The 13,594-nt window shown below is 41.1% G+C and overlaps 1 protein-coding gene across 2 annotated transcripts in view; it reads right to left on the bottom strand.

Moving 5' to 3' along the window:
• Positions 1–465: 465 nt before the first annotated feature.
• MYO5C (myosin VC) overlaps positions 466–13,594 on the bottom strand; it is a 231,607-nt gene continuing 218,478 nt past the window's right edge. For both annotated transcript variants that reach the window (XM_082256678.1, XM_082256677.1), the window contains exons 39-41: positions 12,124–12,298; positions 9,885–9,965; positions 466–724 (exon numbers count right to left, since the gene is read on the bottom strand). In XM_082256678.1, coding sequence (XP_082112804.1) covers positions 572–724; positions 9,885–9,965; positions 12,124–12,298 — 409 coding nt within the window. In that variant the 3' untranslated portion in view covers positions 466–571. The remainder of the gene's footprint in view (positions 725–9,884; positions 9,966–12,123; positions 12,299–13,594) is intronic.

Raw genomic sequence — 13,594 nt, forward strand, 5'->3', positions numbered from 1 at the left:
TAAATAGTAGTTTTATCTAGTAAGATTCATGACAGATGATATTTAATGTGATCTGTAGCACTGTGTAATTGGTATATTTTTATCTCTACATCAATATAAGGGGTAGAAAACAGTTTTTTCCCCAGAATTTTAGATATTCTTTAACAAGATTTGCCTACAAGAACAACAAAACACGAATAGACACATAAACTTAAAAGTATCACTTTATGTTCAGCTCATAAAACATGTTCATTTATAAAACATATACATTGTAAACTCTAATGGCCAGCAGCTGATGCATTGCACTGTAATGCAAGGTAATGTGGAATTTTTCCATTGTGCAGGGATTAGTAAAATATCTGTTATGACATTTTTTCAGTATGAAATGCTGTAATTTCTTCTCAGAAAATCCTTCATTTAAAAATATAATTTTTTTTTTAAAAAGATCAATTAAAAATAAAATTTTTGGGGGGCTTCCCACCATAAATATGAAATGCTCCCAAATAAAGAACAGTAAACAGTTCATCCACAGATTAACTCCTCCATGGGTCCCTGGAATCTGTAGATAGAGAAAGTGCAGTCTTTATAGGCTCTAGATCCTCTTTAGGAAGCCGAGTTTGAGGCTGCTGGGAATTTGGATCATTTCCAGAGCATGGGGAGACGGACTAAATGGAAATGTTACTTGGAAGAGATATTTGCTGTCCTGCATCAACTGGGATCCATCTTCACGATTGCTTAGCATGGACTGAAATAATAAACAGAACATTGAAATTACACACACATGATCAAACAATAAATAATGTATAAAAATAAATGATCTGAAAAACATTTTATGTATTCTGGAACAATCCATGAAAAAAAGGGACAACTTCTCTTAATTGCATGAAATTAGAAATGCCCGTGCTTAAAATATTTAGTGCAGACTTAAATAAAGAAAAAAAATAAAATAATTGCCTGTGTCACCATTTCTTTCCTTTATTATTTCTACATAGGAATAGGTACTTTATGTTTCAGGTTTCCTTTATTGTAAATCAAGTGAGAAAAAGTATATTACTGTAAAACAGACCATATGCTTTTCTTGTACCATGACTGCTTTAATAAACTAATGGGACAATAATTGAAGCTAGTTGTTTTCTCCAACGTCCTATGTACAGCTGTCACTAGTACTACCAGTAATTCCACCTAAAGATTACCCATGTCAAATGTTTTGTTATTGTTGAGAAAATGGACACACTAAATGATGTTAACTTCATCACTTTTAATTTTAATAAAAGAGAAGTGTGTAAATTAAAAAAAAAAACAAAAAAAAAAACCTACTTACCTTTGGTGGATGCAGCATCGCTCCTGTCCCCTGTCGCCTCTAAGAACTGAATGAGCAAACACCACCGATCACGGTCTTCAGTGAGCAGACAGCCGGTAGCTGTCAGTCACCGGTTCACTGCTCAGTGCTATGCCCCTCTAGCACTCACTGGAGCGCTGGGCTGTGGAGGGAGTGGGAGCGGCTAGCCAGGCTCTCAGCGGCGTGCTGATAGGCTGAGCCACCTGCTGGTCAGGAATCTGGGTGGATCCAGACATTAAAGTCAGGCTCTCTCCAGAGACTGGACTGGCTGAGTGATGTCAGCCATCACTAGACTTTAGCCCGCTGTCGGTTGAATCTGGCTTACAGGAGTGCAAGATTATCTGTGACCCACAGGAGAAGAGGGGCCAAAAGAGCTGTGGCTCTACTTTTCCTTTAAATGTACTTTTTAAAAAAACCTGGCAACTGGGTTGGATGGAGCAATGTTAATTTGTACTTTGCTATGCATCCCATTGGCATTTGTAAACTTAATATTTTCTTTAAAGCAAAACACCTGGCACACATCCCCACTGTACAGCAAAATACTGTATAATGCAGGTTCAGCCATGCAATGTCCTATAGCATATCGGCCTCTGGCCTCCTCTTTGGAAAATAACAATTCAGTAAGCAGGGAGCGATCCTAGAAGCTCTCACACAGTGGTCTCCAAACTGTGGCCCGGGGGCCGAATGCAACCCTTTGCTTGCCTTTATCCACCCATTAGGGCACTATTCATCCCAATGATTCGAGACACTATTCAGTCAATTGGCATTAACAATGGGGCACTATTCTTCCCCTTAAAAACAAATGTGGTGATGTTTTCTCCCACTGATGCCAAGAAAATTTCCACTCCCGTTAGCAACCGTGTGGCCCTCCTAAAGTCTGAAGGACAATAAACTGGGCCTTTGATTATGAAGTTTGGAGACCCTTGCTCTTACTGAATAGTACAAGACTGTGTATCACAAAAATAGCAGTTTACCTTCAGTATTACAATTGACCTGTTCTAATTTCTACAGATAAAGCTATGCAAATCCACAGTAAACGTGTTATAAAATGTATTACAGTATGAATAATTAATATATGTGTCACAATAGCAATACGTCTTTTCTGAAAGCACCAAAAAACATGTTTTCTGCATAAGACTTGATTCTGAATCTGATGTCTGTGTACACAAGCCCTTAAAATTGTTCTAGAGAAAATATTTAATGGGAAAATGTATCTTAGAAATATAAATTACAATTTGCATTCACCTGTTCCAAACTCTAGTGCTGGGTTTTCTCAATTTTGTGTGTACGCCGGTTCCAAATCACAGAGAGGGGCTGTTGTAAAAGACTAGTGTGCATGTTGCTCAGCTTTCAAACAACGTGTCTCCATGCTTGATGCTAAATTCCCTGTGTCTCCTAGTGACTCAGAGAGTGTGTCTCCAGTGATCACCTGTCACCTCTACATGATCCCAGTGTCCCCGACTCCAGTGACCCTCTGTGGTATGCGATCAGAACTGATTATAGTGGTGGACACAGGCAGTGGTTACAATGGAAGCAGGGAATGATTCTGGCTGGTTGTGGTAAATCTTATGTCAACTGTTAAAGAACGATTGGGTTGGGAAAAGAGGCCACATGGGAGCTGACTGTAGACCGTGCGAGATGGAAAGAAAGTCAGATCAACTGCTGGTTTTGGACTGAGTGGAATAAGAGGAGGCAGAGTGATAGCTGATCTTGAACAAGTTACATAGTTAGTCTGGTTGAAAAAAGACACAAGTCCCTCAAGTTCAACCAATACGAGTTGGATGAGAGTGGAGAGGAAGCAAGAAGAAAACTGATCATGGCAGGGGGTAAATGAAAGAAGAGGCAGCTGATTTTTGGAAGTCAGTAGAAGAGACAGATTTGTACTAGATTGTGGAAGAGCAGAGGCAGAGGAAGCTGATCATGAAAAAGGGGATATACAGTGCCTTGCAAAAGTATTCGGCCCCCTTGAACTTTTAGACCTTTTGCCAAATTTCAGGCTTCAAACATAAAGATATAAAACTGTAATTTTTTGTGAAGAATCAACAACACGTGGGACACAATCATGAAGTGGAACAAAATTTATTGGATATTTCAAACTCTGTTAACAAATAAAAAACTGAAAAATTGGGCGTGCAAAATTATCCAGCCCCTTTACTTTCAGTGCAGAAAACTCTCTCCAGAAGTTCAGTGAGGATTTTTGAATAATCCAATGTTGACCTAAATGACTAATGATGATAAATAGAATCCCCCTGTGTGTAATCAAGTCTCCGTATAAATGCACCTGCACTGTGATAGTCTCAGAGGTCTGTTTAAAGCGCAAAGAGCATCATGAAGAACAAGGAACATACCAGGCAGGTCCGAGATACTGTTGTGGAGAAGTTTAAAGCCGGATTTGGATACAAAAAGATTTCCCAAGCTTTAAACATCCCAAGGAGCACTGTGTAAGCTATAATATTGAAATGGAAGGAGTATCAGACCATTGCAAATCTAAGAAGACCTGGCCGTCCCTCTAAACTTTCAGCTCATACAAGGAGAAGACTGATCAGAGATGCAGCCAAGAGGCCCATGATCACTCTGGATGAACTGCAGAGATCTACAGCTGAGGTGGGAGACTCTGTCCATAGGACAACAATAAGTCGTATACTGCACAAATCTGGCCTTTATGGAAGAGTGGCAAGAAGAAAGCCATTTCTTAAAGATATCCATTAAAAGTGTTGTTTAAAGTTTGCCACAAGCCACCTGGGAGACACACCAAACATGTGGAAGAAGGTGCTCTGGTCAGATGAAACCAAAATCAAACTTTCTGGCAACAATGCAAAACGTTATGTTTGGCGTAAAAGCAACACAGCTCATCACCCTGAACACACCATCCCCACTGTCAAACATGGTGGTGGCAGCATTATGGTTTGGGCCTGCTTTTCTTCAGCAGGGACATGGAAGATTGTTAAAATTGATGGGAAGATGGATGGAGCCAAATACAGGACCATTCTGGAAGAAAACCTGCAAAAGACCTGAGACTGGGACAGAGATTTGTCTTCCAACAAGAAAATGTTTCAAAAAATAAAGCAAAATCTACAATGGAATGGTTCACAAATAAACATATCCAGGTGTTAGAATGGCCAATTCAAAGTCCAGACATGAATCCAATCGGAAATCTGTGGAAAGAACTGAAAACTGCTGTTCACAAAACGCTCTCCATCCAACCTCACTGAGCTCAAGCTGTTTTGCAAGGAGGAATGGGAAAAAATTTCAGTCTCTCGATGTGCAAAACTTATAGAGACATACCCCAAGCGACTTACAGCTGTAATTGCAGCAAAAGGTGGCGCTACAACGTATTATGTATTAAGGGGACTGAATAATTTTGCACGCCCAATTTTTCAGTTTTTTATTTGTTAAAAAAGTTTGAAATATCCAATAAATTTCGTTCCACTTCATAATTGTGTCCCACTTGTTGTTGATTCTTCACAAAAACAGTTTTATATCTTTATGTTTGAAGCCTGAAATGTGGCAAAAGGTCGAAAAGTTCAAGGGGGGCGAATACTTTCGCAAGGCACTGTAGGAGTCTGAGTAGAAGCCTATTCTGGACCACTGGAAGATCTAGACTTACGACTGAGAAGGTAGACTGCAAGATGCCTATGGAGAGAGGGGACAAAGCATTAGGTGCAAATGCTCACTTGGAACCATTTGGTGAGGATGCAGAGCAGGAGTTGGTCTGGGATTGAAGAGTGGAGGTAGAGAAGAAGCTGATCATGGTCAGGATAACAGAGGAGAAGTGGACTGGTGGTGTTAGAGTAGAAAGTTTAGATGCTGATTATTGATCAGGGATAGAATAGTACAATGGGTACTGGTCAAATCTGTAAGGAGAAAGGAATGGCAGTTCAGCAGGAAGAGCAACAGATGATTGTTATGGAGGTGGGGGCCAAGTGGGAATTGATTGTAACTTTGAGGGAGGTGATAATAGTTATTGCAGTAAAGAGAAGCAGAGTAAAGGCTGTTTGTGGGTGAGGAGAGGAAACCGTAAAAGCTGTTTGTGGTGGAGATGGGAGAGATAACTAAGAAGACGTTTATTGTGATCTTTTTCAACAAAAGTTGAATGTTCACTTTAATGCATTGAACTTAGTTAAAGAGGATGTTGCACAGTCATTTAAACTGGTTTTAAACCCAAAAGCAAACATTTTTTATATGTCAGCTAACCAATTCTTAGATGTAATGGTTGCATTTGTGTTCATTGATTTATTTTCACCTGGTGATTCTACCAGTAACTCTGTTTTTCAAAAGAACAAGCTCTCTTGCAAATGTAGCAGTTAGAGGAATGGGACAAACCATTTACAAATGAGAGGGGTGCTTACAATGACCAGCTTTTATTTTTTAATTTAAAACCTTTATCTTAAAAGAAAAAAAAGCTGTTGCTTTAGCTGCCTACAGTATGAGCTGGAGTCTTGCTTCAATTTGTAAGTGTATCTAACTCTGCTAGTATATCTAACACTCCCCTCCCCTCCCCCTGACTGAAAATGATGCTGTCCAAGGGTGCCCCTGTGCTCCTTCATAAAAAGTGGGGGCACTCTAATATAGGAAGTGTGTTACTGATTAGATCACCAGGTGAAAACTGAGGGGGGAAAAAAAGCCTAGAAAATAACAAATGTAGCCACCACATCTACGGACTACTAAGCTTCGATATATTACATTTTTGGTTTGGGGTTTTAATACTGCTTAAACACCCTCAGCCTACTATTTGCCAAGTATGAGCAGAGGGCTGTGTAAAATCTGAGCCCCTATCTGAAATCAAGTTTTCTAGAACATGCTGATTGTTACTGAAGGTGCTGCTCCAGATACCATTGAAGGTCTAAGCTTTTATTGTAGCATCTGCAATAATAACTTCTTCATTTTAGCAAGAATAATTTTGAAAAATAGATGCATCACACAAACAGCTTCTACCTATTCATACTGAACATGGAAGACATACCTAAAATAATCTACTTGGATTAGGTATTCTTGCACCTGTTCACCTTAACTGATTTTAACACATCAATGAATAAAGTGTGGGCCACTACCCAGAACTGAGAAGACAGTTTTAGGCTGCTTTAAATGTCACACTCCAGTAGTTAAACCAGTGTTTGCTTCATTAAGACAAGAGACAGCAAGAAGTCGCTTATTGTTCAAAAAAAGCCAAATTAGCATGTTCTGATGTACACAATTATCAAGGCACTATGATAATACATTTAATAGGGGAATCTTTAAAATTACTGCAAGTCAACTCAAAGTAGAACTCCATTTTTTCATTTAAACTGAAAAAAGCATTATTAAAACTTTCAGCTTTTTTTTTTTTTATTTCCCACAATGCCCATCTCTAATCAAGAGATGTCCCCCACAATAATCTTTTTCCGCTACTTGATGCCGCTATTCTTCCTGGCTGAATGACAGCCATCATCGTTCAATTCACTTCTGCTGGGCCTAAGCTGTCACGGACCAGTCCCCTGGGGGAGGTCACTGAATAGTGGTCACATGTTGAAACATGAGAGCTGTTCAGTACAGGAGGAAGGACTCATGGCATCATCAGAATAGATGGAAGACCCTTGGGGAAAAAAGTATATATATATATATATATATATATATATATATATATATATACATATACAGTATCTTACAAAAGTGAGGACACCCCTCAAATTTTTGTTAATATTTTATTATATGTTTTCATTGACAACACTGAAGAAATGACACTTTGCTACAATGTAAAGTAGTGAGTGTACAGCTTGTATAACAGTGTAAATGTGCTGTCCTCTCAAAATAACTCAACACACAGCCATTAATGTCTAAACCACTGGCAACAAAAGTTAGTACACCCCTAAATAAAAATGTCCAAATTGGGCCCAAAGTGTCAATATTTTGTGCGGCCACCATTATTTTCCAGCACTGCCTTAACCCTCTTGGGCATGGAGTTCACCAGAGCTTCATAGGTTGCCACCGGAGTCCTCTTCCACTTCTCCATGATGACGTCATGGAGCTGGTGGATGTTAGAGACCTTGCGCTCCTCCACCTTCTATTTGAGGATGCCCCACAGATGCTCAATAGGGTTTAGGTCTGGAGACATGCTTGGCCAGTCCATCACCTTCACCCTCAGCTTCTTTAGCAAGGCAGTGGTTGTCTTGGAGGTGTGTTTGGGGTTGTTATCATGTTGGAATCCTGCCCTACGGCCCAGTCTCTGAAGGGAGGGGATCATGCTCTGCTTCAATATGTCACAGTACATGTTGGCATTCATGGTTCCCTCAATGAACTGTACCTCCCCAGTGGCGGCAGCACTCATGCAGCCCCAGACCATGACACTCCCACCACCATGCTTGACTGTAGGCAAGACACACTTGTCTTTGTACTCCTCACCTGGTTGCCGCAACACACACTTGACACCATCTGAACCAAATATGTTTATTTTGGTCTCATCAAGACATGGTTCCTTTAATCCATGTCTTTAGTCTGCTTGTCTTCAGCAAACTGTTTGCAGGCTTTCTTGTGCATCATCTTTAGAAGAGGCTTCCTTCTGGGATGACAGCAATGCAGACCAATTTGATGCAGTGTGCTGCGTATGGTCTGAGCACTGACAGGCTGACCCCCACCCCTTCAACCTCTGCAGCAATGCTGGCAGTTTCAGGATCTTGGCAATCGTCGTATAGCCTAGGCCATCTTTATGTAGAGCAACAATACTTTTTTCAGATCCTCAGAGAGTTCTTTGCCATGAGGTGCCATGTTAAACTTCCAGTGACCCGTATGAGAGAGTGAGAGCGATAACACCAAATATAACACAGCTGCTTCCCATTCACACCTAAGACCTTGTAACACTAATGAGTCACATGACACCGGGGAGGGAAAATGGTTAATTGGGCCCAATTTGGACATTTGCACTAAGAGGTGTACTCACTTTTGTTGCCAGCGGTTTAGACATTATTGGCTGTGTGTTGAGTTGTTTTGAGGGGACAGCAAATTTACACTGTTATACAAGCTGTACACTCACTACTTTACATTGTAACAAAAATATAATAAAATATTTACAAAAAGTGTGAGGGGTGCACTTACTTTTGTGAGATACTGTATTTATTGTTTTTTTTTTCTTTTTAAACTGCAGGGGAAGAGGATTTGAGAATAAACTGTTTTAACAACTTAAGTACCGGCTTGTAATATCCCTTAATTACTAAGCCATTTAATTTTAATTACACTTTACCAAATTTTAAAAAACTGTAAAGTTAGCCCTATTTTTTGTATATTGTGAAAGATGATGTCATGCCGAGTAAATAGATACCTAAAATGTTACTGTTTAAAATTGTGCAATGACGACAAACTACGGTACTTAAAAATCTACATAGGCAACGTTTTAAAAAATTTTAACGGTTACCAGTTTAGAGTTACAGAGGAAAACTTTTGCTAGAACTCTTGCTCTTACTCTGACGATCGCAGCGATACCTCACATGTGTGATCTGAAGATCGTTTACATTTGCGGGAGCGACTTACACATCGCATACTAGCACATTATGTGACACTTACCTGCAAACGAAGCCCGCGTTGTCCCCCCTGCCGCCCGCATCCATCTTCGCCCGTCTTCCTTCCAGGTCTGTGGACTCCGGCTGTATTACTGGCCAGAGCTGCGTGACGTAACTACCGCGCATGCGCGCGGGAGCCGCCCGTCACGGCAAAGGGCTCTGATGAAACGGCACGGGCGCCCTTTTCCTCAGAGCGCATGCGACAATGACGTCATCAGCTGCATGCAATGTAAATATCTCCTAAACGGTGCAAGTTTAGGAGATATTTACAGTACATATATGTAAGCCTTATTAAAGGCTTACCTATTATTATTATTATTTCAGGTACATATATAGCGCTGTCAATTTACGCAGTGCTTTACATATACATTACACATTCACATCAGTCCCTGCCCTCAAGGAGCGTACAATCTAAGGTCCCTAACTTACATTACCTGGAGGAAACCCACACAGGCACAGGGAGAACACGCCTCCAGGCAGGTAGCGTCCTGGTTGGGATTCAAACCACCGACCCTCTGGCTGCTAGGTGAAAGTGCTAACCACTACACCACTGTGCCGCCCATAGGTACAAGTTATAATAGTTGGTTTACAACCACTTTAAAAGTATTCAAAATGCCAAAATCTGTATTTTGGAACATTTTTTTTAAATCGGCGCCATTGGCAGTCGAGTAAACCGGAAGTGACGTTGTGACATCGCTTCTGGGTTACTTCATCGGAGAACAGATCGAAGCCGAATCTGGCTTCTTTTGGGCCTCTGACCAGGCGGCGGACGTTCCAGCTGGTTGCTTGGGTCTCCCGGAGGGACGGAAGATCCGGGCAGAACGGGTGCAAATGATATGCGTGTTTCTTACTAACAAAGACAGACATTTCGGTGAGCAGTGTGTGAACAATGTTTACACATTTTATTTTCTGAAAAATGTAATAACTGTTTAAAGCAATATGATTTGTATTATTCTTTTTTTATTTAAGTTTTATAAGCTGTACCTACTAAGCATAACGATCCTTCCCTGGGAATAATGCCTTACAATCTGTCTTACCTGAACTTTGCGTACAAAAGAAGGCGTGACGCGTTTCTCAAAATCATCAATTGGAGTGTAAGAGTTCAGGATCTTGGCGATCTACAGCAATACAAAAACCAAGACATGATTATCCATAACATTAAAATTACACTTTAAACCTTTCATACCCTCACCAGGTAGAAAACTTTACAGTGGGAAAATAATGATTTGATCCCCTGCCATGATTTGATTTTGTAAGTTTGCCCACTTACAAAGAATTAAAGGGTTTATCATTTTTATCATAGGTGTATTTTAAATGATAGCGACAGAATATCAACCAAAATTCCAGAAAAACACATGATACAAATGTTATAAATTGGGTTGCAGTTCAGTGTGTAAAATAAGTATTTGATCAAAACTTGACTTAGTAGTTGGTGGAGAAACCCTTGTTGGCAAACACAGAGGTAAGACGTTTCTTTTAGTTGGTTACCAGGTTTGCACACATCCCAGGAGGGATTTTGGGCCACTCTTCTTTACAGATCTTCTCTAAATCCTTAAGGTTTCTTGGCCGTCACTTGGCAACTCAAAGTTTCAGCTCCCTTCATACATTTTCTATGGGATTAAGATCTGGAGACTGGCTGGGCCACTCCATGACCTTAAAGAGGTTGTAAACCCATGGAACTTTTTTTTTTTTTTTTTTGCTGCAACCTGAAAGAGAAACTCATAATGAGCTAGTATGCATCGCATACTAGCTCATTATGAAATACTTACCTTAGAACGAGCCCCCGCCGTGCCGCCCGCTCACCTGTATGACGGGCGACATGTCCAGTCGCCCGTCTTCCGGGATCGTGGCATCCGGCCATCTGATTGGCCGGAGCTGCGGTGACATCACTCCCGCGCATGCACGCGGGAGCCGACGGTCACAGCACGGGGCTCTGAAGAAACGGCACCAGCGGCCGTTCCTTCAGAGCGCATGCGCCAGTGTCGTCACTGGCTGCATGTAAGGTTAATATCTCCTAAACGGTACATGTTTAGGAGATATTTACAGTACCTATAGGTAAGCCTTAATATAGGCTTACCTATAGGTAAAAGTGTCAGAGGAGGGTTTACTTCCTCTTTAACGTGCTTCTTCTTGAGCCATTCTTTTGTTGCGTTGGCGGTATGTTTTGGATCATTGTCATGCTGGAAGAGCCATCCGCGACTCATCTTCAGTGTTCTGGCTGAGGGAAGGTCCTCATCCAAGATTTTACAATACATGGCCCCTTCCATTGGCCCCTCAATGTGGCAAAGTCAGCCTGTACCTTTAGCAGACACTGTAGGGATGGTTTTCTTAGATTCATAGTCAAAATTTTTCTTCCTCCAAATAGGGTAAGTCAAGATAATGCTAAAAATGCTCAATTGTGGTCTCATCTGACCAATTCTTCTCTGAATTATTTAGATGTTCATTGGCAAACTTCAGACAGGCCGGGTACATGTGTCTTCTTGAGGAGAGGGATCTTGCGGGTGCTGCAGGATTTCAATCAATGGCGTATTGTGTTAACAATAGTTTGCTTGGTGACTGTGGTCCCAACTGCCTTGAGATCATTCACAAGCTCCTCTCGTGTAGTTCAGGGGTAATCCTTCACTTTTCTCATGATCATCCTTACCCCATGAGGCAAAATCCTGCATGGAGCTCTAGACCGAGGGCGAGTGATGGTTATTTTGTATTTCTTCCATTTGTGAATAATCGCTCCAACAGCGGTCTCCTTCTCACCAAGCTTCTTGCTACTGGTCTTCCATACCAGCCTTGTGCAGGTCTACAATCGTGTCCCTGACATCCTTTGACAGCTCTTTGGTCTTGCCCATGATGGTGGTTTGAATGAAAGAAAGAGATTCTGTGGACAGGTGTCTTTTATACACATAACTAATTGCCGTTAGAAGGACCTTCTGAAATCAACAGGACTAATCTGTGTACAGCATGAGCACATACTGTAGCCAGTCTCTGGGAGCCAGAAATTTTGTGGGTTGGTAGGGGATCAAATACTTATTTTACTCACTAAACTGAAACTCAGATTATAACTTTTGTACCGTGTGTTTTTTCTGGATTTTTGTTTAATATTCTGTTTCTATCATTTAAAATACACCTATGGTAAAAATGATAGACCCTTCATTTCTTTGTAAGTGGGCTAACTTATAAAATCTGCAGGGGATCAAATAATTATTTTTCCCACTGTATATGGCCAATTTCAAACACACATACAAATTAATACTTAAGACTTACTAATTGAGTAAACCATACCTGCAGAGGGGAAAGGGCCGTACATCGCTCACATATTTCTTTGGCATCTTCGTCTTTGATCTTTTTCACCTGCAGTAACCATGCAGCTTGGGAAAGGGGCTCCAGAGTCTCCTTGGCTGTGCTTCCTTGTAGATTTTTCCCCTGCAGCCATTCTTCTAAATAACTTATATTGCATCTACAGATAAACAAAAGCCTTGTTTTACATGAAAATATCATCATTGTCCATAAAGAACCAGCATATTCATAACAGAGTGAGATTCGTTTGAGTAAAATGTTTCAAACCAGAGGGAAGTCAGTTTGTAACATACTTTATATAAGATATGGAAGTTTTAGGGTGCACTCACACTGGGCATGGTTGAACTGAGCCTAAATTTGATTGTCCCCCCTCCCTGCTGGCCTTCACTTACACTTGGCTATAAGCAAATGTTCCTGGGCACCTCTGCTCAACAGACCATAATGATCTCTACTTTTGTGCTCAGGGATCAATGTGGAGTTCTCACACTGAAGTGAATTGCACCAGGCCCTTTCCCAGGACCACCTTTCCAAGTAGTCCTAGGCACAGGTCGCTTAATCATTCCCAAGCACGGTTTGGCACACTCACACTATACAAAGGAACCGGATGAAGGAAGTTTATCGTGCCTGGTTAAAACTGCCAGCCTGGCTATCAGCGAATTGGGTGGCCATCTTCCCGCCCCCCCATCCCCTCCTTCTTCCTTTCTTACTTTATTACTTCCCCCCTCTCTTGTTCCACCCACTCTTCCCTCTCACTCTGTGGGTTCTTCCCACCTTCTAAACCAAAAGGAAAAGGGAATGAACATCACTCCATTTTTTCTATTGTTTTTTTCCCTTCCCATGGGCATACATACTCACGTTCCCTCTGGTCGACTGCGGGGGGATGGGTCCGCCCGGGGTGTTTCTCTCCACCTCCGTACCCCGGCCATGTGATGGATGCCGGTGGAGGGTGAGACCTCTCCGGGGGCCTAACTTTCTGTAGCAATTTTCTCTGACGTCTTCTACACTGCATTTTAATATGTGGTCACATATACTGCGATTGCTAGTATTCACTCTTGAGTTGTTCTCTGTCTGTAATTTTGTATATGGACCTGTACTGTTGATCTTGCCTGTATTTTATGCTTTTTCCTCTCCTAATAAACATTGAATTTATAAAAAAACTGCCAGCATGAGTGCACCGCTAAGTCAAGTGACAATCTTTTTTACAAATATTAGTGAACAAATGCTTTGTTTATAGTATACAGAGGTCTCCTCACTGACAATACACAGTAATAACCATCAAAGTGGAGCAATAAACATTTACTTATAGTCCTAAACAGACCATCCATTATGATCCCATGAATAAAAGCACTATCTGTAAAAAATATCCCTTTTCAGCTAAAAAATAAACAAATCTCTCACATCAGCAGCACATAACAGCAGTCACCATACAGTGTCTGGATGTACATTTAAATGTCCT

The sequence above is a fragment of the Pelophylax lessonae genome (genome assembly GCF_965119305.1).
Source record: "Pelophylax lessonae genome assembly, chromosome: 4".
NCBI classification, from domain to species: Eukaryota; Metazoa; Chordata; class Amphibia; order Anura; family Ranidae; genus Pelophylax; species Pelophylax lessonae.